Below are 27,563 nucleotides of genomic sequence, written 5' to 3' on the forward strand. Positions count from 1 at the left end.
CAAGTTATAAGATCGATCGAATGCTTTTCTGTGATAGCGTGCACAGGTATAAAATGCGGACGACAGACAGTCACAAAATACTCTGTGACTGAGACATAAACTCACGTTTATTGATTCAGGTAAGAAACTTGACTATATTCTACATTGTTAACTTATTTACCATACTATCTTATCATATCTCAACCATGATCTATTACATAGTAGCTATATGCTTCTACCTCTGGCCTTGCTGTTTGGTTTATACTCTAGTGTGTTTCTCTGATATACTCATGTACTAATGTTCATAACAAATAAGAGGCAGTGGGGTAGCCTAGTGGTTAAAGCGTTCGCTTGTCACGCCGAAGACACGGGTTCGATTCCCCACATGGGTACAATGTATGAAACCCATTTCTGGTGTCCCCCGCCGTGATATTGCTGGAATATTGCTAAAAGCGGGGTAAAACTAAACTCACTCACTCATTATAAATAAAGGATATTTCCTGTGACATGTGAAATACGATTTATCTGTGATCAAGTGACGTGTATATATTGCGTTCTTAACGAGGTGACAGATCATGTTTCGCCAGACGCAACGAATTATTCTTTTTATTATACGCTTCCATTTTTGTAAAATTAATACCGAGAAAATTCGCTTAGCATAATCCAAATTCTCCCAACTGGATACTAAACACTTTCCACTTCTTTGTTCAATTGGGTATTCGAAAAGTTTTTAAGAACCAGATAACACATATCGGTAACAGTTGCTATTTTTTATTCATTGTGATTGTTTGAATAAGATCAGTACTTAAAATAATATCCATGAAACAATCCTTTTGGCCTTAGCCCATACGTTAAAACTCGGTTCTGGCGCACGAATACAAAAGGTGAACTACAAATATATATGGAATTCGTGACCCACTCGTGTTATTTCGGGACAATCTTCTTGGCGATGCTAGTTTCCTTCACCGGAAGTTGGTCATTCGATGCGTGGACTTGCTGACCAAATGCATAATTATAGTGAAATGCATGTGTTTAAATTGCCATTTATTGTGTTGTGGAACAAGATACTGGATAGAAAATAAATTGAGCCGTAAAGTTGTTCCGGCAAAGGGATATTTTCACACTTTTCTCAAACACAGAAATATCAGTCTTTCACACTTAATTATATATATAATAACTAACTGCAGATATAAAAAATTATTATGCTGTTTACCTTTCAATATGTTTTTTGACTATGCACACTGTGTACGTTCTGTAACTGTCCACTCGGGTAATATATTTGTTAGTTTAGTTTAGTTTAGTTGTTGTTTAACGCCGCAATGCTCCAGCTATATGGCATCAGTCTGTAAATAATCGAGTCTGGACCGGACAATCCAGTGATCAACATCATCAGCACAGACCCCGTTAGTCGCTTCTTTACGACAATTATTGGTTGCTAAAGACCAATTCTAACCCAGATCTTCATGGGTAATGTATTAGAGTGTATCGGGCATGCTATATTCAATCATGTGTGAAGTCCTGATTTTTGTATAGTGAGGTAAATAAGGTGAGGTGAGGTGAAATTGGGTTTAACGTCGTTCTTGAGAATATTTCGCTCATATGACGACGTGCATGCGCGTGTATGTGTATGTGCGGCTGCTTGTATTTGCCCAGAGTGAAGATGGTTTTGTAGTGCTAGCCCACTGAGATACCATGCCGCAGTGAAGCATGAATACCCCACTCAGACACATTATACTGACTCCGAGCCGACCAGTCCTTGTTGTACCCATTAATGCCGAACGCCAGGCAGGGACCAACAAGTACCATATTTTAACGTCTTTTGGTATGACGTGGTCGGGGATCGAGCCCGCGACCTTCCGCCCGGCGGGCGGACGCTCTAACCCCTACAACACGGAGGCGGTTGGGTAAATAAGGAAAAATGACGACCATTTTGTGATTTTTATCCTGCACCTGATCTACTGTTCAAATACCTGTGTGACCCAATTATGTAGTTATGTCTCACCTTGTACTGCTGACCTTGGACATGAGAACAGGGTCATGGTTGTCACCTTGCACCTGTGTAACCCCAACCTGTTGCTATGCACATGATCTATTTTTAGATCCCAGTGAGCAATATAAGTTCCCCGAAACCCTTTGGAAATTCATTCTCAGCTAAATATTTGAAGTGAATATCTCTTCTCCGTGAAAACCGTTCTATGTTCTTGACTCTACTGGTTCTAGTGGCTGTTTACCTTGAAGAAAGAAAATCTGCCAACGTGGAACTCGCCTGGGTCATGTCAATCGACGACGTTGGTTTTGAAAAGTCAGATGCACTCCTCGGTAGGGTCGACGTGCTCGAATACCATGTTCACTTAGTCTCCTTGCGCTATCGTGTTGGTAGACAATACCACGTGGATCTTGCTGCATAAATGGCAATACAACTGGTCGCAAAACTTCATCCTTGTATCTTCGAGTATCCAGGCTGCCATGAACACTGAACGCAATTCAGGTAAACGTCCACCTACTGTACGAGCAAAACCTACTCTCGTCAGATGCACTCCTCGGTAGGGTCGACGTGCTCGAATACCATGTTCTGTTAGTCTCCGGCACACTGCATGGCTACAGCTACGGCATCCTAGTGCTGCTAGCACTGTCTGATGTACTGCCTGTTTTTCTTAGTCGGTGCATCAGTCTGATGACACTTGCTCGGGTGCAACCGAAGGTTCTGGCAATGACGATGTGGTTAGCTCCTTGTTAGGCCATTCTGACAGCTCTCTCTTTCGATTTGTCTCGTGGGATATTTTTGTGTTCTTTTCACTACTTTATTGATCACGTGTCGTGTAGGCTGTTTTATACCGTCAGTATCCACGCGCATTTCGTGTTACACCTGAAAAAAGTCGTTTTGGATTTTTTGCGCTGTTTACGCGATTCGTTTACTTGTTCCGCCGTTTGCTCCCGGTAAGGATGGGTCTGTACGTGTGTGACATGGCACGGTATGGTTCTATCACTTCATTTCTATTTTTGTGAGTTTTTATGTAATATTTTGTGGTTTATAGTTTCTTTTGAGCACTAGTTTATAATGCGGTGTGACTTTGACAAATGTATGCAGATATTTTAATAAAACCATGTGTAATTTATTTATCATGTCATTTGTAAACGTAATCCGGGCCTGTAGCCTCCACCACAAAGAAATATAGATTGACTGATTAATATATATGTTATTTTGTAGGAGAAAATAGATTTGTTATGCGTGGCCAGCAAGACAAGGAAATGGACGGGATAGTATCTGATTAGAAATGCTTCCCAGCAACCTGTGTTGTCAAGCTCTGTGACCTGGCTGATAGCGTGTCATCCTAACCTGATAACGTGGATATCAAACACCAGACCACTTTCAGAATATTGCGATTTACAGACCGCCTTCAGAAAAATGGAATACTGACAAGTTTGGAATTGACCAACCAACTCTAACCCACACAAGTGTCATTTGTCACATAATAAAACATATGTTACAAGTTACAACACAACTAAAATAATCTGTTGTTTACACGTTGTATTTGATATGAGGCAGGTTGCGGATACAATGTTGGCAATGGTGTTGGTAGAAAACATTTTCTTCCCCCAACGTTTTTAACTCCAGCTGGCATGGCTTGATGCAGTAATATATGTATTTCAAGGGCCGTTGGTATCCCACGCATTACAATAAGTTGTACCTTTTAATTTCACAACTGAATTGAGGGCTAGATTGTACAGTAAGAGTAAGTGAATCCCGAATATTAAACAAAGCAATTGTAGACTGAGACCCTTTTCAGCTAGAATAAAATCTGCAGTTGGTCCGTACCAATCTTAATAATAATAATAATAATAATACTCAGGAGAGTGCCCGGGTTCTCCACCGGGAGTACAGCCCTTCTGACACTCTGGGTAATGCAGAAGGCTGCAGTGTTGGGTAGCCTTCATATTGTCCGGAAAGTTCTTGGTGGGTTCGACTAGGCAGCGTTTCCCCGGGAGAAGTCCCATTTGCTGTCTGGGCTGCGTGTAGAGGGGGCAAGGGCCCTGAGCTGATGATGAGCCTTACCAGCCTGACTGTGCCAGGATCACCCGAACCCTCTCTGCTGCATACTATCTTCAATCTGTAAAACATAATAATAATGATAATGATAAAATACTCCGGAAAGTTCTTGGTGGGTTCGAATAGGCAGTGTTTCCTGGGAGAAGTTCCATTCGCTGTCTGGGCTGCGTGTAGAGGGGGCGAGGGCCCTGAGCTGATGATGAGCCTTACCAGCCTGACTGTGTCAGGATCACCCGAACCCTCTCTGCTGCATTTTCATCCTTAATCTGTAAAACATAATAATACGGGCCTGATGATGTACGCCTCTCCGTAGTGGGCCTAGATAGGGGAATTTTATTCCCTTAATCAAACGTGCATCACCCAGTTAGGGCTGATCCCCCGAACCTGGTTTATTTACTGGGTTACCGAAAGCCAAGGAGAATACCATCTTTTACCTCCGCAGCCCAGTCAGCCTTCCTCCGGTAAAGAAACAAACCACACTGAAGATGGGACTTGCCCCAGGGGAAGGCACAGCACCCGATCAAGACTATCTTGGTCAAACCACATGAAAACCACACAACTTGAGTGTGCAAGAGCGACAGGATGGCCTGCAAATCCGCGAATAAAGGGCAAGTCGCTTAAGCTGCATTGGGACAATGCCATGCCCATGTATGCTTTCCTGACGGAGCATAATCTCCGAGATCAATTCCGGCGGCTAAAAACTCTCTTGCCCCGTGACCCAGTTCAACCCATAACTGATGCCCGTCAGGAACTATTGCATGAACAGAATGCTCAAGTGGCAGCAAACCCAAAACTTCTAATGGACGTCCGCGTTAACCTCTCTCCTCTTCCTGGTGGAAACTCTTCCGGCATAGAGCCAATTGGCCCCGAAATTTCGGATTCTCTCTCTTCATCATCCTCAGTTGCAGATCTTTCCGAAAATCCTGTGTATATTTTGTTTCATTCTATTTATGATGAAATATCTGATTTGACTTTAGAAAAACGGAGTCCAATTAAACAAACAACTGAATCTTTTCCCAAAAATGAAATTAATTTATTAAATGATATTATTTCTATGAAACTGTCTGCGGACTGTTCGTTACATGAAGTTGTTGTGTCCATGCTGCCGCTTCAACCTTCGAGGAACTTCACACAGTTTCAAAAAAAAAGCCACATCCAGTACTAAGAACAATACACCAAAGAAAAAACGGTTTCAAGTGAAACTAACAGAAACTAGAAAATACATTTCCTGGATATAGCTTTTGCCCAAAGTTAAGATCATCAGGGAATCCTATGTCTAAACGGCAAAAGGCAATTTGGAGAAAATTAAAACTGAAATACAAAACAACGAAAAAAAAGATACTTGTCCAAATTGTCGATTCCCCTAAAGGCCAAAATAAAGGTTTGGATTGAAAGAAAGAAAAAATGGGAAAAGAAAAATAAATTCATCAAACAAAATAAACTTTTTAGAAATAATGAAAAACACTTTTACAGGCAACTTAAAACAAAGGGTGATGGTGACATGATAAACGGCCTCCCATGGATGCCAATGAAAGGTTGTGGAAACAGCTGTGATCTGTACCCGGCGACTGTAACCTGGAGGCACCATGGGTCCGTGATTATGACCATGCAATGCATGGGAAAGTAACTAGGTCGTTTGTCTGTTACATCTCACCAGATTGCCTGAAAAGTGTCATCAAAAAGTTCAAATCTAATACAGCTCCAGGGCCTGATGGCATTCGAAACCGGTACTGGACACTGTTCCCCTGTGTCTCAACACCATTACTTCACTGTTTCAATTCTCTTGTAGACACAGGTGATGTTCCTCCATGGTTCTGCAAAGGTCGCACAATACTCCTTCCCCACAAAAAGGAGACTTGACTGATCCCAAAAACTTCCGCCCTATCACATGTTTGAATACTCAATATAAAATCTTCACAGGGTGAAGTCTCGTGTCATCTTACTGCTCTTCAAATGATATAAATTACAGAGAGCAGAAGGGTGCCAGAAAGGGATGTTGGGGGTTGGGGGTGTAATCACTGTTGTATATGGATTAAGGAAAAACATGGTTCCATTTTCTGTTTGCTATAAGTGTCATTCTGGGGAGATTGAATATGAGTTCCCAAAATTGCTTGCGACACCATTTCGAGAATGTTTTCATAAACCTATCACAACATAGTCATGTAGCATATCAAAATGCAGCTTATGATGTTTGACATAGAGATAACCACATAATATGCTTCTAATTTCAATTTGGTGACATAAAATATGACATAATCATATAAATTAATCAAATATTGTCTTTCCTTCATCGGACACCAACAATGTAAGTATTGGCCTATGTCAATCGAAGTCATTTATTCAATTGATGTATTCTCCCATTTCATAATATATACTACCATGACACACTTATATACGCAGTAATAATAGTACCCAGGTAAGGTTAATGTGACTATCATATAGTCGTGCACAAGTGACACTCGTGTCTAGTTAATTAAATGACAAATGACATAAAGCCAAATCTGCAGTCAATACAAACTGAATGTATTAATACAGGAGTGAGAAATTATATCACAGTACACAGATAACTACATATTACAAGTGGGGTATGCAAGTGCAATATATAATGTGCACTAGTATATTCATTTTAATTTTCACATTGTTAAGTAACTTGCATAGTCAATCAATCCGTCATTAACCTGAAAGAACAAAATATGCTGTTGAAATACAAGCTTCGACATTATTTGTCATTCAAACACAAGCATTGATTCTTTTTTCCCCTTAATTTGGAAACTAGAAGGGCCCTCGTTAGAGAACATGCCTCTGCTTTGCACAGCAATTTCCTTTCACTATTACATTTAAAGTACAAGTACTACTGTGTACTTGTACTTTAATGTTCTTTCACAAAACCGTACGCAGATATCCCTTGTGTAGTACCTAACTTAACCACCAAGATTCATTCAAATCCTTCCATAACTTTTTGTTATTATTCATATTCTCCATTTATTTATCATTATGTTTATTTTCAGAGTACCTCTGTGTACATGTACTTTAACATACACTCATAACATAAAAATGAAAGTTTGTACGCAAATGTCATGATTGTCATGATGAGCTTGACTGGTATGGAACACAACCAAAAGCCGCAATTATTGCTTTTCGCGTGCAACCTATGACTATAAAAGACCCTTGCAAATATTGGATGAGAAAATGGGACGTATCAACGGTGCCCACCGAAATAATGCCTTTGGACGATTACAAGCTAGGGATTCCAAGAGTGTCGTGGTGAGGACCTTCAGCATTCATCCCAGCACAATAACTTGTTTGTGGGATCGTTTTGTGCATTCCATTTCGACAAATGACCATCCAAGACCAGGAAGACCGTGAGTCACCACACAGCCCAAGATCGCTACATCCGGGTAACCCACCTACGTGACTGCCATCGTTCCACCAGGGACACAGCACAAAAACGGTTTGGAGCCCGGAGAAGGTCCGACCAGACAATCAGGAACCGTATCCGAGAGGTAGGTGTGCATGCCAGATGTCAACAAGTTGCCCCCTCTCTGACATGATTACATCAACGTCCGTCAGGTGGTGTGACACGGAGCAGCCATGGTGCATTTCAAACTGAAGGTACATATAGTTAAAGGATGAATCGCGGTATCCCCTCAAGCAACGTGACGGAAGAAAACGTGTCTACAGACCACGCAATGAACGTTTTGCATCCAACTGCATTAGGCAAGTGGACAGATTTGGTGGAGGCGGTGTGATGATGTGGGGGTACATCGGAATTGGTGCTCGTCCAAGGCAATCTTACGGCCGCGAGATATACCGACCAGATTCTCTGTTCTCTAGTGCATTGTCTTGTCGACCGCCAAAGGGAGCTGTACCACCAGGTCAACGCCAGATCTCACACAGCACGTACTACAGTGGACTACCTGGACAATAACAACATCAATGTCCTCACCTGGCCCTCCAGATCCCAAGATCTGAAACCAATTGATTACATGTGGGATCAGATAGATAAACGTGTACGTCAACGTCGTAATCCGCCATTCAGGCTTTAACAGTAACTGTTGTTCAACATGCTGCAGGAGAAATGGAGGATTCCACAACGAAACATCCAACAACTGATTCAATCTGTGTCAAGGAGGTGTCGTGCAGTTCTAGCAGTAAGAGGTGGCCATACAAGGCAGTAAAGGCAACGTCACCTCGTGGACAGCAGTAATGACTATGATAACTGTCATTCTTGTGAAATGTGCACGAGATATCAATGTATTGCTCTACATAATTTCAATGCTCTACCGTTTATTTTCGTTGATTTACATAATTGAAGAAGACCAAATGTTTCAATGATATTTTGCTTTTGCGTTTCTTTTCTTGAAGAGTGTACTTTTTCAACATTTAATTGATTTGACCTGGGGACATACCCAAGAGATCCAGAAAGTTTCATTGAAATCCGTCTAGCAGTATTTGAGTAAAGATGCTAACACATAAATACACACACACACAAACAGGATTAAATGCATACCCTCTGTGACAAACCTTCCGTTTTGGCAGAAGCAATTATGATCATAGTGATTATTATGCATACATATATTGTTGTGATTCATGATATATATGGTAGTTGTAAAACACCCATCACAAGGTACATTTTGACATACTACATGCCTATGTTGTGATAGCTTTATAAAAATATGTTTTTCTCACATTGGTGTTGCAGCTCGATTATGGGTACCGATGTTCAGTTACCCCAGAATGACACTTATAATCATCAGAAAAAAATGGAACCATGTTTTTTTCTGAATCCATATGCAATACTGATCACAATTATCAGTGGTTCCAATATTAACATGCACTTCCCACGGGAAGCATTTTTGCTACATAAGCCCCTGCACTAGAGGCTAAAACATATCATCGCAACCTCTCCACGTGCTGGATTGACTACAAAAAAGCATACGACTCTGTCCCTCAGGTATGGATTCTGAAGTCTCTTCGTTGTATTGACCTCCCGGAGCGACTACTTGATTTACACAAGTCTTTAATGAGTTGCTGGTCGACTCAACCTAAGATGTACTCGCAAGGGCAGGTGCAGACTTCAGAAGGGGAATTTTCCAGGGGACTCCTTCAGTCCTTTACTTTTTTGTTTGTCTTTAAATCCTTTGAGCTTTCTGCTCAACAGAGAGGAGGGTTACCATCCCGGTCCTCCTCAGCACAGATCCCCAACACCGCTTATTCATCTCCTTTACATAGATGACATCGAGCTCCTTGCCAAAGGAGATACCAATTTGAAAAAGCAGGTTCGCCTTGTCGAGTCGTTTTCTAATGATATTAGCATGCCATTTGGACTCGACAAATGTAATACTCTTCATTTGAAACGTGGCAAGGTAGTTAATGGTGGATCGGTCAAGTTACATGGGGGAGGAGTTATTGAGCATCTTGTGGAAGATCAGGCCTACACCTATCTTGGAATGCAAGTTCGAGACAAGCTCCAGAATGTCCAAATTCAAGTCAAAAATCCGGCCGAGTATTAATCTCGCTTAAAGAAAATTTGGAGCTCTGAGCTAAATGCGCGAAACAAGGTCAAGGCCACCAATACTTTTGCTGTGCCAGTCCTGTCCTATTCCTTTGGAGTAGTTGATTGGACAAAACCAGACATTCAGAGTCTTGACCGCCTGACCAGAAGGATCATGTCAGATAACAGAGCCCACCACCCTCGTTCCTCTCTCAACCGTTTATACATGCCAGTCAATTCTGGAGGACGGCGTTTGATTAATGTGGAGGCTCTTCATGATAGAATTCTTCTGTGTACTTTTGCACATATTTATGCATCGGATGATCCTCTGGTGATGCATGTGAAGACTCGTGATGAAAGCGAAGAATTCCACAGCTATTTTAAGCATGCCAAGGTTGTTGGACAGAATCTGAAATTTGAGGTTGATTTTGATGATGGTGATGTACTCCTGGACGGTACAGCGATGGGAGTAAACCAGGTGAAGTCCTTTACCAAGTCTGCCCAGAGTCGGTCTTTTGTGGAGAGGCTTTCTGAAAGCTATTGCATCGTGTGTACATGCAGTGTGTGGAACAGAATAGCAATCCCACCGACTCCTTCGCCTGGATGAAGTCGGGTGATCTCAAATGTGAAACTGAGGGCTTCCTTTTTGCTGCTCAGGACCAGTCACTTCCCACTCGTAATCGCCAAAATGTGATTCTTAAAGAAAATATCAATATGAAATGTCGACTGTGTAATGAATTTACAGAGACTGTCCAACACCTTGCACTGGAAAAAAGTCCACATTAACAAGCTTGGAAATGTCTTGGAAAGATGATGTTTCCAAGACATTTCCAATTTTGGAAAGATGAGATTTCCAAAAATTTCCAATCTTGGAAATATGAGATTTCCAATTATGGAAATGTCCACAAGGGGAGATAACTGGTGGGTGATGGTAAAGGATTGTAGTTTGCACGCCCCAAGACCTAATCCCCTGTTAATTGATGAGTGATTCAAGGCAGTTAAGATTCACCAATTAACAAGGCGTACTGCCTTGTTGATTTATGAGTGAGTCAAGTCATTTAAGACGGCCTCTGGAAGGAAAACCAAGTTCCAAGCTTCGGGGTGTTATCTTTTTGCCTGCACGTACTGTTTTGAGATTGAAATTACTGGACCGTACTAATCCTTACAACAATGGGGATTAAAGCTATAGTCTGTTGTAGAAAAGCAAGCATTCAGCGCTTGTTGGTAAACAGTAAAGTTTATCCTATTTTGTTTAATGCATATAGCAATAGCAAATATACGAATATGAGTTATTTGAAAATATGGTGACATTTTTAATTTACTAATATTGCATGTAACATCATATGCATACACAATATTGCATGTATACAAATATACAAAATCACCAGTGTGGTATGCACAGCAGGTGAAAGTTGTATTGAATTTGGTTGGTTGCATATTGTTTTGTGTTGAGCTGTCAGTTGGTATGAATGTGTGAATGAGGAACCTCGCATAATTATGACATTAATATCAGACTGAAATTAACATGATTCCATGGTCAATGTCGCAATGTTGGTGAAATGCTAGTATACGGAAGTTTGTTTCAGCTTTTGTTATAATCCCTTCTTTTATGCGGATAAAATTATTTAAACTGAACGAATAATGCCATGCATCTCTCAGAGTGAGGGAAGATACTTTAAGTAGTGTTTCTTATCAAATTAGATATTTCTGTTTCGTCTGAACAGAATTCACAAATTACGTATGTTTTGTGTGAATGTGTGTGTATACACTCATATATAACATCTAACTTGATAGGTATTAAAATCAGGCCGTTTGTAACCATAATGACGATATTGGTTGGAACACTTGAAGAAAGAACTTAACTGGAACAGTAACATTTCTCATGTCATCATGTGAGATTGAAAATATTGAATGAAATAAATGCTGTACGATGAAATGGCTTAGAGAACATTATAATTGCATAAATGACACATGTAATGACAATAAATATATAATCATTATGTTAGTTAACTCATGACCAGACACATCAAACTGGTACTGATAGATTTATATCTAATATGTAAAAATACAGCATTTCTTAGTACCTGAAATAGGATTACACAAATTCGGAATGAGATGTTTCAATCTGAAATCAAATTTTTAGGATGCAGTTTACTAAAGTAGAACTTAAATAATCTTCAAAAGTGTGGTCATTCGCAAACTGAATCAGATCTCACTTATACTGCAGTAAACAGTATGGGGGTACATAACGAAATATTATCACTTAAGTGATAACAACTACCTGTTTATTGAATAGAGCGGCATTTCGATGTACATCGTTCAGGATAAACAAGCTGATTTGAATGTTGATTGATTCCATCACTTTGACAATGGAGTGGATTTCGACTTTGTCATACTGAAGTTGATTTACAGCTAGAATCTGTCAATCAGCTGTTCAATTAGCATCCAATCAGCCTGTTTACAATTTGTTGATCTTACTCTCCTGCTGCCTCCATCCAACGATGTGCTACTTGCTAAATTATCTGTTAATTTGCTGGTTGTCATTATGCATATATACTTCTATTCACCTGGTTGTAGTAACTTTTATATTGATAACGGTGTGGGAATAAATATAAAATCTCCCCTCTATAAATCGACAAGAAATCGGCATTTGTAAAGTCGTACTTTAAGAATGTGGTGTCCTCCCACTTTGCCAGTTTCATTGTCAAGCAATTAATTAACGTTAATGGTGCAACAAAGGGGATTAGTTTGGGATTCAACACTTTGCCAATTTATTTCATTTTACAAAATTTACAAAAATATATACGATTCATGTTATATATAAAGTTACAGATATACAAAAATAAACAAATCATTCATTATACATATATAATTATAACATAACATAACAGTTTATAGTCACATAATGTTTCTTTAACATTTTAATCATTTTTAGCAGATGATTAGTGTTATAAATTTAGTTACAGATAAATAAATGATACATATATAACTTATAATCATGTAATGTCATTTTAATCAAATACAAACACAATACAAATATTTACAATCCCACTAAGTGGGAGACAGCATAAGAAATTGATAATTGAAGCTACAAATTGTGAACACTTATTGATTAAAATTGTTTTGCATGTGGTGAACACTGTTCATGGCTCACCACACTCAGAAACGGTTCACTCTCACTTAGCCCGAGTCTTCCTAGAAAGGTCTTGTTAAGACAACATTGCACTATGGCTAGGTGAGAGACGCGAGCCAGGGAATTAGCATTAGCCACTTGAAGGGTGAGCCTTTGTTCTAGGGCTATAGTGTATGTCTACAATGCGACACGATTGAAGATGTATGCAAGTGTGTGTATAGTTTAAACAATACTTATTCTTGTACCACTAGTAGTGTACAGTGGGATTGACAAACAGTGTTTCCCCTATATTAATGTCGCTCCCCAAACTAATACATATTACAACAGTCCTTCAAAGATTAGATAATGCAGTGTCCAAGTTGCTGCATCCCAGTCTAATACGACAACGTAAAATTTAGTTATTTCTCAATCCATAGTTCTGCACAATTTCGTGTCCACAAGGCTGTCCCACCGCCCAGTGTCACTTATAATCCATTGGTCCATACAGGAATACATATGTGAATGGAATTTGTAAGTGTAACAGTTAAAATGTTACCTTGTCGTACACGTGTTGATTGGTATTGGCACTGTTTATCACTGTTAAAAAGTGGATGCTAACATACATAAATAGTCTTGACTTAAGAACTGGTTCTTAACAAGCAGCAAAAAAACATGACTTTAGAACCGATTGTTGACTTTGTGAATAGGCTAGGATTTAGAAGTGGTTACTAGCACTCTCAATGATTAGGCTGGTATTCAGAAGTGGATACTTGCACTCGATATATGTGGTGTCCATGTGTGTGTAATATTACAGCCAAAGAAGCATCATTTGTTAACATTTTCAGCCACCATTTCTCTTAATTTTCTTAATACACTACATCTTTTGCACCAAGCATATTTGTATTTACATTCTCTGTAAAATGTAAAGAACTCAAATAATACCATATCAATGTATCTCACTTAAATATAAACTTACTAATCTTACAAACTGAGCACACGTAATATGACAAATGTAAAGAAATTCAAATAATACCATCCAAATGTGTCTCAGTACAAAATTCACAAATCTCACTAATTGAGCATTTTGTTGACTATATGGCTCATCTGGACATACGTTATCAAAACACTAACCCTGGTCAGCCAGATCCCGCTCTGGCTATGTTAGAGACCTGTTTTGACAGAATCTGGCTGCGTGAGAGGACACCTCAGAAACTGGCAAAAACCAGCCAGACATGACCTTGCTAATTAGGGTGTTAATTATAATCTGATATTCGTTAAATGTAGTCAGATTAACTACTGGCAAAGTGGGAGTAAATCAAGAATGCTGATCAAACAAGCATTGGATTACGATTGACGTTGTGTTCTCAATGCAGGTTTTAACTTTTTAAGTTTAACCATCTGCCAGTGGTAAAAAATGTTAGGACTGATAACGAAGTCAATGTACGTCTTTATATTTTGTCTTTAAATCCTAATTAGTTTACTATCATATTTGTATGCACTTTGAAACTTAATAGAATGCTTATACTTAGTGAATTTATAACAAGATTGTAATATCTAGACATTTCATAAATTGCCAACGTGTATCATATTTCACACCCGCGCCCTGAGTGCGACCTGGTGTATGTTGTCTGTCTTATTACACTTCACGGCAAAAAGAAATGATTCTGTTGAATGTCATAACAAATAAATAAAAACAAAATGCAAATATTAAAATTAAAACAGACTAAAGTTATAGCAACGATATCAAGCTATTACCTTATTCGGGGAATGTATCCATCAATATCCACATAAATGAATGAGATGCCATTCATCTGCAGCTGACAAAGTATCCTGTTCCATGACATGTGTCTTTTAACAGTCTAATATGCGAAAAAAGAAATCTATTGTTTCAGGTTTTTCACATTGGTGTATAGTCCCATTGGTCACCCAAGATAGCACACCTGGCAACTAATTGCATGATGTCCGCCATTTTAAAAAAAAAGTAATTTAGTTAGCCAGTAATGAGCAATGAATCAATGTATTGGCGGTTAATCCTTTGAAGGAAGGACATTGTTTTTTACACAGGCACTTAACGACAGGGTGTATTCAGTATAGACGAGTGAATCTACATACATAAACACTACCTTTTACAAATCCGCTGTGCAGGATAAAAGCAATTAATCAATTAGCGTGTTATCGGTTAATCCTTTGATTGATGTTTGTTTTGTAACTCAGCTGATAATTCCTCTTACTGCACTTCCATGCGCGTATTACATAAGATGTAATACATTTGCCACATCAGACCTCAATTTATAATGATGAGTATTTACTCCAGACACAAGAAATGCCAAATGGGAACCTTTGTCGGATAATCTGAGTGGTGTTATCACTAATTATACCTTTTTGACTGACCATCAAGTGAATGATGACAAATAACATATGTGTAGGTTTACCACCAAACAAGGGTTACAGCAAGAGATTAGTAATCGCTGTATTGCATGCAAGTTTCTTTGCCTGAAAAAACAACAACTTATGGGCCAACACTGTTTTGAGGATACGAACGGAACTTCATTGTCACATAGGAAATATATATAAGCATTTGCTGTGTACTTAGTTAAAAAATGTATATATACCTATGTACCTAAGTACAATTTCAGATTTATTTTGCAATGGCAAAGTGGGCTTGTTTAGTTTATGGATTCAAATATATCTAATGTGTGTTTTTGATATCATATCATACGTAATAGACATCATATTCTTACACGATTAAATATTGAGGTAAAAAACACAGAAATAGGATCAATTTGGATCAGTCACTAAACCATCAAAACATTTGAAAATCTGAAAAAGCCTACACTGCTGGCATACTTTATTACAATTAGACAAGAACTGCTGGGGATAGTTTCAATTAACAGCGTCTGATGGGTATCCACCCTTCCTAATGTCCCACTGATTAGGTTGAAGAAATTCTGCCAAGGCGGACAGTAGCAGTGTCCCCGCGTCCGTCACGGTCGAGGGAGTAGGGGCTGACCAGTTTGCAGCTAGGTTTCGTAATAAGACTGTTGGCGAGAAACATTAATCGCTCTCGATCAGTGGCCCTTTAATGCTTTTCATAAACTAGAATCTCATAAACTATATGTTTCTGGAATCATCTGTGAGATGAACTTGTGTACTGATTCTTTAGAAGTTATTCAACGTGATCTAAAGTGAATAATGTATTAAACATTTAGTCACCTTTTATTGTAAATGACCAAATTAATTAGTTATACTATAATTTATTAAAGAAGGAATTCATTTGGGTTGTTTTTGCAGGGTGTTCCTCTTTTGCCAGTCGGGCAAGTTGTTTATTTAGGGATTAAGATGATCACCAGATCATGTTAATTAGCAAGACAATGGTAGGGGATGACTGAGGAGATGACCAAGCCAAGAAAGACACAAGTGGACTATCAATTGTATTTTTATGTTCAGCATACATAAATGACCCAGAAAACGAAAATACAGAGAACTAAACGACAGACTACAGAGAGAAAAAGACTATCTTCAAGCAGGAAGGAAGACCATGATAGAATATGGAGATGCTGTTTCTCATCTTGTTTGACTTTAAAGTCAATTGTGTATGAACCATAATTGTGGACATTGATGATGTATGATTGTGATTGTGATTAGTACCTTATCAATTTCTTATATTTACGCAGTTACATAATGCTAAACATTGTGTACAGTTACGTATGTTATGTGTTATGTATGATTGTGATTAGGCGACAAGGAAATGGTCTCTGTAGCTTGTGATCAAGTCGTCCCTGGTGTTAATCGTTGCTCAACAAGAAGGATAGCAACATCTCCAATGTGTTGTATCCCGCTTGCTAGTCATAATTCGAAACTTATATCCCTGATACACTAAACGTCTACCACCTCGATCATTTGGAACAAACTGAAAGTTCACCAAAGCATTTGCCATCATAAAGTGAAAACTTGCCATAACTTGGCACCTAATATACCTTACAGTAAAACAACATTGTTATTTATTGCTATTCTAGATACATGGAGATGTATGGGGAACATGGAGATGTATGGAGAACAGCCATGTAATAACTGAACCAGAATCATTCCCTCTACTAGTGAAGGCCGTGTGGGATTAGTTAAACAAACAAACCCAGTCGACCATGCCTCATAATCTTCTTACTCTTTAAATAAACAACTTTGCCCGACTGGCAAAAGAAGATACCACCGTTTTTGCCTCAGTCCGCCCGTGTGTGGACAACATAAGCAATTATCTATAAACAAGTCATGATATTTCGTGAATACATCAATTGCATAACACCATCTCTGACCATAAACCCAAACGGCCCATCCCTTGTGACAGGTGTTAACTAGACGGTACCAATTAGAGAATGTATTCTGCAACGATATGTCTATTATTCCCTGGCAAGGATTCACTTTTATGACATTAATAAACCCTGCCCAGTCAGCCAGTGAGTCCGGTAAACCTTTATTTAATCCATGATGTAACGTAGGTCTATGTAATTTGTGTTTATACAAACAGTAACAAGGGAAATTTGTTTTGCGCTTCTGTGGATAACAGTAAAACATACACTTAAAAATGCTAGCCATACTGACAGTCAATATCAATTTTTGACACTTAGAACAAGAAGGATGCAGATGAGTGAAGTTATACTATTATATAGAATTGGTTCCCAGTTGATCGCATAGGACGGCGAATAGAAAACACTTACTTTCAACATGATCCCGACTTTCAGAAACGTATCTCTTCACACGTCAGATGCAATTACATTAATATAAAGCACAAATGCATAATATCAAAATACGGCCTATTCCTGCAGTTCTCATGAAAAAATATGTCACATGCAAGATGCATTATGTATATCAACAATAAGAACTCGAACAGAACAAAAGATGCGTGAAACATCTATACACTCATGGGGATCCTTGGGTTGAGGAGAAATTGAAAAAAGTGGTACTAAAATCCTTCTTAAATTTCCAAATATTTCCAAGCCTTGGAAATTTTTGGAAACATGATGTTTCCAATTTTGGAAATTTTTGGAAATATGATATTTCCAAATTGGAAATATTTGGAAATCACCATTTTTTTTCTTGTGTTGTTAGTGGATGCCCTACCTTGGCACAAACAGCATATCTTAAAAGACATGATGGCATGGCTCGTTGCTTTTACTACCGTCTCCGACATGTTTGTGGCTTTGACTCCGAGGTCAATCCATGGTACGACCCTGAACATGTCCAGGGCATCATGGAAAATGATGCTTTCAAACTTCTGTGGAACAGGCCCATATGCAGCCTCAGAAGAATTCCTGCCAACAAACCTGATCTTGTTCTTTTTGATAAAGCCAGCGAATTTATTTATATCATTGAATTTTCTGTCCCTTTTGACAGCAATGTGATTGACAAGATTGACAAGCATGATAAATATGCGGACCTCGCCTTTGAAATGTGTCACTTGCATCCCAAGTACACTGTCGTCAGGCTCCCCATTGTTCTCGGTGCCCTTGGTTTGGTACCTCCTGATCTCTTGGCGCAGACCAGGGGAGTGCCCGGGTTCTCCACCGGGAGCACAGACCTTCTGACGCTCTGGGTAATGCAGAAGGCTGCAGTGTTGGGGACCCTTCATATTCTCCGAAAAGGTCTTGGTGGGTTCGACTAGGCAGTGTTTCCTGGGAAAAGTCCCATTCGCTGTCAGGGCTGCGTGTAGAGGGGGCCCTGAGCTGATGATGAGCCTTACCAGCCTGACTGTGCCAGGATCACCCGAACCCTTTCTGCTGCATTTTCATCTTTAATCTGTAAAACATAATAACTTTAAGATTTATATAGCGCATTTACTAGCTGAGCAGAGCTGCTCAAAAGCGATGCTAAAGTGTGACAACGTATGGATATACACAATGCTGGGAATGTCTATCTGTATGCCTCTTGGAACAAGTTAGTCTTGATGGCATTCTTGAAATCATCAAGATACGAAATAGATCATATGCTTTCTGGAAGTGAGTTCCGCAGTGCTGGGCCTGCTGCTGTAAATCTACGGTCACCATACTAGGTTGCTGACCTTGAAGATGGAGTGTCAAGCAGATTCTGGCTAGCTGACAGTAAGGCTCTGTCTGGTTGATAATCTGTGATGAGATACTGAAGATAAGGTGGCGCAAGTTGTGTTTTGACTTAAACACAAGCATCAGTACTTTGTATTTCACCCTTTTCTCCACTTTCAACCAATGAAGGCGCTTCAGAACAGCTGTTATGCTGTCAGATTTCAGATTTTGTTGATGTGTGATTCAGCTGAGAGAGTTGACTCAAAGACAAATCCAAGATTCCTTGCCTCATGTGCTTGTTTTATGACATGTTCTCCAATGTGAAATGATGGAAGACTCAACTTCTGTTGTGCAGATTTGTAACAAAAGATCATTAATTCTGTTTTTTCGCTGTTCAGCTTTAAGAAGTGGCAAGCCATCCACTGTTTGATGTCTTCTGCACAGAGTGTCATCCGACAGAAAGCCGTGCTGATAGATCTCTGGTCGGTGGGTTTGAATGCTAGATATAGTTGCGTGTCATCTGCATAGAGATGTATGGACAGACCATGACGGCGGGCTATATCTCCCAAAGAAGAAGTATATATGGTGAATAAGATCGGCCCTAAGACGGATCCCTGAGGTACACCATATAGCGAAGTTCTACCTTCATAGACATGCTATTCTTCATCTTCACAGCCTGAGTGCGCCCAGATAGATATGATTGAAGCCAGTCATAAGCGGAGCTGTCAACACCAAATCCATGGTTTAGGGTCTGCAGCAAGATGGTCTGGTCGATGGTGTCAAATGCAGCTGTTAGGTCTAGTAATACAAGAATGACAGCTCCACTGGTATCAACAGCTTCCAAGATGCCATTCTGTACTCTAACAAGAGCAGTTTCGGCACTGTGCTGGCATCGATACGCTGACTGCATCACTTCAGTAGTTAAGATATCTGTATAACCTGAATACACCTGTTGCAGCAGCACTTAATATTGGGTATATTTATGAAAATAATTGTTTGTGAACAGTCATCATATGTTTCTCAAAGTATGCATTCTTCTATTTTATTTTGATACAACAGGTTCAAATGTTAAACATGTCTCACACAGAGAATATAAATCTAATTTTGAAAACTTGAAACATCAGAATACCACGTTCGGATATTGCAGATACCGACACCGGAATTCATCAATAGAACAAACCATCGCCTTGACTAAAACTATTTGCGATACCACTGGTCTCGTATTCATTCTCTGAAGACAATGACACCACCACCACCACACACACACCCCTACCCCCACCGTCCCACCACCCCCATTCTGTTTCATATTCAGTATATCCATTAATTGCTTTGCCAGTGTTTCAACAGATACTTCTTGGAACCTGTCACTTTTACAATTGTCTGTTTTCTTAGTTTCTCTGTCTATAAATTCTCGCTTCTTTTATTTAAAAGTCATTTGTGCTTTCAATTTCTTAAACTGGTCTTTGAACATTTAGTAATTTGGAATTCATGAGTTTGTACATCACCTACATGCTACTTTGAGTAGACATGAAGATCCGTAGTGGAATTTTGTGTCACTGAATGTGAATGTGTTCTTGTTTTGTCAAATAGTGTTCGAGCCTTTTAGTAAATGGAACCACAGCGAGCTGATGCAGTCGTGCTCTAAGACTGGTTGATCAATGTTTGTTTGTTTGCCTGTTCGTTTGTTTAACGCCGCACTTACCAATATTCCAGCTATATGTGGGTGGTCTGAAAGAATCGAGTCTGGACAAGACAATCCAGTGATCAACAGCACACAGCGAGCCCCATCACCCGATCCCGTTAGTCGCCTTTTTGACAAGCATGGGTAGCTGAAGATTAATTCTAACCCTGATCTTCACTGATATTGATCAATGGCATCTGAATGTGATGACCAGCGTGGCATAAATGTTGGAACTGAATGAATATTTCTCACATGAAGTGGTGTTGACTTTTGGAAAGAGAAGAAGTAATACCCTCTTACCATACAGTCCTTGATTATATTTCTTGTCACCCTGGGATTTTTTTCATGGATATAGATATGAAACAAATATAGTGACCTCTTTCATATCTAGCGCACGGACATATACATAGGGAATTGGATTTGTTCTTGACCATTACAGACTGATGCCTTATGTTGGCTTAGCTAACCTGAATTATAAAATTATAAAATATTATAAGATATTTCAAAGTAAACTATTAAAATGGGGTTATACATTGCGTTCGAGATTATTTCACTTATGTAGCGAGGTGCATACAAGTGTTGGTAGGTGCTGTTTGCCCGTGCATGCACGTGATGGTATGTGCTGTTTGTACGGCACGTGTAAATGGTGCATTGTCAATATGAATTTTGAAACATACAATAAGAAGGATGCAGATTGAGTAAATGTTATGCCTATTTATGGAACTCGTTCCTTGATGATCAAGGCGGTAGTGTAGCCTAGTGGTCACGCTGGAGACCTGGGTTCGATTCCCCACATGGTTGCAATGACTGATGTCTGTTTGTGGTGTCCCCCGTCGTGATATTACTGGATTATTGCTAAAAGCGGCGTCAAACTAAATTCACTCACTCACTGGAACCTACTTGTTCACAGAAGATTGTGAATATAAAAATTCTTACATGGAAAATTATTCTAACTATAAAAAAAAAAATATTGAGAAAAAATACATATTTTATTTCTTAACGTGTCAGGACCAGCTGCATTACTATGACGCATAAAAGGATTATATTAGAATGTGACTTGTCACTGACATCGGAGAGATGTGAAAACAGGGGATCCATCATAGGAAAAGGAGAAACTGAAAGAGGCAGGTGTTAAATCCTTTGAATTAACGAAAAGAAATTACAAGCTTTGTAAATATGAACTTTACAAAACTTTGTAAATTGTTGTAAATATGAACTTTACAAAAGTAATAATTTTGTAAATTTTCGATTTGTGTCTTGTGTTAGATCGTTGGCTGTCTCAGGCAAATCTACCCTGCTGTCAAGATTGAACGGACGTGTTGTGGCCTCTTCACAAACCTTCAGCTCCCGGTACAAGCGTCAAACCATTTACATCGAGACGCGGGTAATGATGCAGAGACGAACAGGTTCTTAGTATTTATTCTCATTCATATAATTTTTGTATGACCACTTGGAATCGTTATGTATTAAGCCAATAGTTATTTTTTTAGATTACATATCCGAGTGAACATTATAAATTCTAGTATTTGAAATATTTCAATTTGTGATAATGAGTTGTTGCCCTCTGTCTTTGCAAGTACTGATCATCTTTTATATCCGTTCAGAAAACAGTTGTAAGTATGACGCAAACATGACATTTATACACAAAAATGTCTTAGCACCAGGGCTAGAAGGTGGACATACGAACAACAGCTTTTGAGATTAGGTATGAAGCACGTACTTTTACATTTGCATTCCAGTATGTTAGGGTGTCAGCGCCGTGCTTATTGTGGTAATTAGTGTTACCTTGCATAGCGGTCGGCATCTCGGGGATAAAACAAGAACTGGTTTCTCGAAGTCAGTACAATGTATCTAAGCGAGGTATAGCATACTTCAAGAATAGTTTCACCCCTCTTGTTTTGTGTACACTGTGATTGATTGATTTATTCATTGACAGAAAAGGGGATCGTCCTTTCGACGTTTGTCCTGTTACTCGTGGTTCTTGTATATCAGTTTTATTGGACTGAGTTGTCAAAGCTGAATCATGCACGGATTTCAGCAACTTCACCATCTGGGGATAATAATGGGTAGGTATAAAGGCTTATTTTACACTGTTTAAAGAAATCATCATTTGGCAAGCGCAGCTATTTGTCCATAATGTAATTCAATATTTTAGCATACACCATAGTAAAGTGTAAATATTTATATATCTTTTATACCTGGTTCTGTTTTATTTAGATGGAAAGCTCAGTTTACTAGTAAGTAGCCAGTGTTCACATCATGTTAAGACTATGGTGTGGTGATCTACCATGTGCAAAACTGTGGTGACAAACATTTGTCTGTTTATTTTCAAGGGATGTCCCCTATACCGTACGTCAGAACATATCTGCTGCACGTGACAAATGGCTGATCCTATCAACGGTTGCTGAGATGAACGACATCAGAGTGGCAGGGTGGAGAGTATTGTTGCTGGAAAGGTCAACCAAATCAGAATCTGCTTGCAGGTAAAACATTGGGCATTGGTATCCATGCTTTCATTTTCTGCTGAAACTTTGCAGTTCTGCATCTGATGTCAATGACAAGAAGATATTTCCACTCACAGGGGTATGGATGGCTATATACTGTCTTAGGTATGCCAGAATCCTGTCATCGTGTGTGCAAATCCAAAAGTACTTCTTACCGTGTTTTACTTTGTTTTGTTGGTTTCTGACTTATTCCCCCAGTAGTGGTAAAGTCATCTTATTCATCTGCTCGGAATGCCTTAGTTCACTTCAAACTAGGCCAAACACCAGTAAAAAAACAGTACAGCGGTAATTGTCCTAATGGGCCGGGTTGTAAGTAAGAGAACTGAGATTATTTAGACAATGGCAAAATTACATTCGTTGTTAAATCACCTTCACGTTCGCTTGAAGCTGCTTGAATGCAAATATTTTTAAAAATCCAGGGTCAGCTGTAAGAAAGTTTTGTGAACTCCAAATTGAGGTGAGAAACACTTGAACAAAAAAATCAGGATCTGATGATCCTTGTGATATTTGAAAATAACGTTTTCGTCACTAAGTACCCGTGCATAGTTTGCAAAGATGAACATAATGAGCTGCTACAAGCACTACCGTATACCATGGAGCCATAATCAAGCTTGGTGCGGACCAGTGATCTATATAGATGAAGGAGGGTAGCTTGATCCCCTCCCCATTTAGAATTTAAAACCACCTTCAACAAGTCAAGTGCCTTCAGGCATTTAGTTTTAAGGGATTTAATATGTGGCAGAAACGTTAAGTGTGAGTCAAAAAGTAGACCCAAGAACTTGGCCTCCTTGACAACATTAATGGGCGTGGCATCTAGAGATAGTTCAGGGTCTTTATGTGGTTTGTATTTATGGCAGAAATGTATGATGCAATTAGTTTTCGTTTTAGAAAATTTAAAGCCATTTTCAAGACACCATTTATGTATCTTGTTTAAACACAACTGCAGTTGCCGTTCAATAGTATGCATATTTTTACCACTACAGGAAATGTTAAAATCATCCACAAAAAGTGATCCATCGATTGAATCATTTAAAACTTTTCACAAACTATTTATCTTTATACTAAATATTGTGACAGACAAAATACTGTCTTGGGGAACATCCTGATCCTGATTGTAATGATCAGACAGGGTAGAACCCACGCGGACTTGAAATTGTGTCATTTAAAAGTTGGGTATAAATTGAGGCAAATCAATCCGAAGCCATGTAAATCTCTTAAAATGCCATATTTCATCGTAGTGTCATATGCCTTTTCAAGATAGACACAGCGGGTTGTTTATTAATTAGAGCGTTTTTAACAAAGGATTCCAAACGCACTAAGTGATAGACAGTAATTCTGTTTTTACGGAAACAACAATGTATATCTGTTATAAGGTTATTTGTTTCTAAGTACCAAACAAGTCGATTAGTTATCATTTGTTCAACGGTTTTGCAAACACAGCTAGTTAGTTTAATAGGTCAATAATTTGACGGATCCGTATGATCGCGTCCAGGTTTAGGTATTGGTACTACTATAGCGTCACGCCATGAGGGAGGAAATTTACCTGATATCCAAATATCATCAAAAATATTTAAGAGAGTTTCTAGACAGGATTCTGGTTAGTGCTTCAGGAGTTGATTATGTATGTTATCAGCCCCTGTAAGAGTATCATGAGCTTGTTCAAGAGCAGTATGGAGCTCATGAATAGAAAATAGTTCATTATAGTCTTCCCCATTATCTGAATTGAAATTAATAGGTTTCTTTTCTTGTTGTTTTTGATATTGCTGGAATTTAGGCACATAATTAGAAGAGGAAGAATGTTTAGCAAGAGTTTCACCCAGTTTATTTGCAATATCTGATTTATCAGTAAGTAATTGATCTCCATGTTTAAGATGATGGACGCTAGATTTAGTACCTTTACCTTTAATTTTCTGTACCATGTTCTACACTTTAGACATGGGCGTTCGAGAATTTATTTTGGATACATAATTTTTCCAAAATTGGCGTTTATTCAGTTGAAAGGTACGCCGCGCTTTAGCATTTCAAATTTTGAATTTATCTTAATTATGCACTATAGGGTGGCGACGGAAATAACGTTCTGCTTTTTCCTTGCCTTCCTAGCTTGTTTGCATTCATTGTTGAACCAAGGTTTCCGAATGTGTGGAATTGCAGAGGATTTTGGTATACATTCATCAGCTATGATGTTCAGTGCATCAGAAAAACACTTGACAGCATCAGGAACGTCAATAAAAAGTTCAAGTTTAAGTTTTGCAGCACACAGTGTTTCATACAGAGCCCAATTAGCCTTTTTAAAATTCCGCCTTCATGATGGAGGAACATCAGATGGAGTTACAGGTTTTAGTATAGTAGGACAATGGTCACTTCCACAGAGATCCTCGTGGACTGACAATTCGAATTCATTCAGTAGTTCTGAATTTGTAACTGACAAGTCGAGAGCAGAATATGTTCCTGTGCCAGGGTGTAAATAAGTGTTGGAACCATCGTTACAAATACATAAATCATTATCTGAACAAAACTCATCCAGCAGTTTACCTTTAGCGTTTGTAGTTGCACCACCCCAGAGTGGATTGTGCCCATTTAAATCTCCCATGATAATACATGGTTTCGGCAGTTGGTCATATAGAGCTTGAAGATCGGTTTGGTGAAACGTTGAAGACGGAGAGAGATATATAAAGAGCATAATGTAAACGCAACGTTTAAAGTAAGTCGCACTGCAACAGCCTGCAGATTGGCAGTAAGTAAAATAGGGCTATGGATAACGTTCTGTTCAACTAGGATGGGAGATCCTCCAGTGGCTTTGTCACCCGGAGGTGAAAAACTATGATATGCATTGAAAGAACGCAGGACAAAAGTATCTGTCTGTTTTAAATAGGTCTCCTGCAGACAGAACCCTGATGGTGTTAAAACCTAGACTAAAAGCTGCAATTCATTGAAATTAGTCTTTAAACCTCTGCAATTCCACTGTATAACATTATTCTGATAACTTATCTTTTGGGGGGATTTATTGGAGATCTACCCAGCACTTTTTTGGTGGGCGACAAGCTGTGTGCCCTACTACGGACGTTTTCGGACACGTCCATATCCTCAAGAGATCCATATTTGTTGTATAATTGAATTTTATTGTCTGACCCTTTTCGGGCCCTGCCACTAAGCTTTTTCGATGAATCTGGCTTTTTACTTTTGGTTTTAGTGAGACCTTGTTGACGACTGAGAAGATGGTTCATGATCAGGGGATGTCCCTAATTGTATTTGAGATGTACCAGGCAGTGACTCTCCTGTTTGAGTAGAGGTAGTAGGTGAGAAAGGGTTTGGAGAATCCGTTTTCACCCAAGTCAAGTTTGTCTTGCAGCTTGTGGATACTGTAACTACTCTAGATTTTGCTTCATGACATTTGACTGCACAGGTTGATGCCGTCGTAGAGGAGGAAAATGGTGAGTGCGACACTACAAAACAGCAAAGGCAATGTCACAAACCATTCATTCACTTTCTTTACTTACAGGTTACCATGGTGTGTTACAATGAACACAATAAGCACATCAGATGAAGATGCTGATGATGTAAACAAGGCTTACATCTATGCCATATCTCACAGAGCAAATGTCGTGTGTCTCCTTCATCACGTGAATACACTTGTGTCGGAAACCTTGAAGAGAATAGCTGATGATCTTCCCCGGTCTGGCTTAGTTCTTATGACAAACAAAACGTTCTTTGAACCAACCATTACTGGAAACAAATCAAACAGTCTCTTGAAAGAGAACTCGCCATTTAATGCATTTTACATTGAAGATCATGTAAACGCTTTGATGCTATCAGTATACTTTCCCCAAATGCATAGAAGACGTACAGGCACAACACAAGAACAGGCCACATATTCTGAATCAATTAATGTACAACCCCCAATATTCCTTCCATTCAAAACATTCACCTTCTTTAGTTCAGATCTGATGATTTTCCAGTACAGTGCCCTCTGGGCTCTTCCTTTGATGGGTGTCAACAATGGGGATCTTATGGCGCAACGGGTCTTATGGGATATAGGGGGCAGAGCTGGGATTTATCCCTTGTCTGTACAACAAGAGTCAGATACAATGAACAACACTTCCTCAAAACCTGTGATAGATCTGTTGAAGTATTGGCAATGTAAAGCGGACTTAGATGTGTTACAATGCATGAGTGACTTGGTCAAACTCATGAAAGACCATCAACTCGTTACTTTGCGAGATAAACATTTAGTGGACCAATGGGTTTCTGATTTAAGGTCTATCTATTATCAACTTCCAAAACGGACTATTCAGAAGAAAGTCATTCATTTAAAGAAAGATCTTACAGCAGGAATTATATCTACACCGATATACTCCACATCTGTATGGAAAGAGGCAAAGGACATTCTTCGCACAGTTTGTCCAAAAACTAACATAACATTCCCTCATAAAACCATAAATGATATAGCACTTATTATATCCTTTAACGAACCAGCATTGTATTCAAACATTCCATTATTACAAGCCATGTATCGCCCATATTTCCATAACATCATTTTCTGTGGACCAAACATCAAGGAGTTTACATCCCATGTTCAGAATACCACATCAGGGTATTTCATATACATGGAGCTCTTCAAGAGAGGATGGTACTACATGTATGAATGCCTTATTGAAGCTATGAAGCTCAATGTTGATGTGAAAGGATTCTTACAGATTGGAGATGACACTCTAA

General features: G+C 39.0%; 1 protein-coding gene across 1 annotated transcript; it reads left to right on the forward strand.

Moving 5' to 3' along the window:
- On the forward strand, positions 1-27,563 carry LOC124256436. The gene is made up of 6 exons (XM_046690432.1): positions 1-119; positions 21,613-21,752; positions 22,283-22,412; positions 22,680-22,829; positions 26,350-26,925; positions 27,545-27,563. The coding sequence occupies exons 2-6, from the start codon at positions 21,734-21,736 to the stop codon at positions 27,561-27,563; spliced, it is 894 nt and encodes a 297-aa protein (XP_046546388.1). The 5' UTR covers positions 1-119; positions 21,613-21,733.

This window comes from Haliotis rubra, unplaced genomic scaffold (genome assembly GCF_003918875.1).
Source record: "Haliotis rubra isolate DU_JTF1 unplaced genomic scaffold, ASM391887v1 Scf628, whole genome shotgun sequence".
NCBI classification, from domain to species: domain Eukaryota; kingdom Metazoa; phylum Mollusca; class Gastropoda; order Lepetellida; family Haliotidae; genus Haliotis; species Haliotis rubra.

Coding starts and splice junctions, on each gene's coding strand:
- LOC124256436 (XM_046690432.1), top strand. Junction 22,413..22,679: donor CCATCTGGGGATAATAATGG/GTAGGTATAAAG, acceptor TTTATTTTCAAG/GGATGTCCCCTATACCGTAC. Junction 22,830..26,349: donor AAATCAGAATCTGCTTGCAG/GTAAAACATTGG, acceptor CTTTACTTACAG/GTTACCATGGTGTGTTACAA.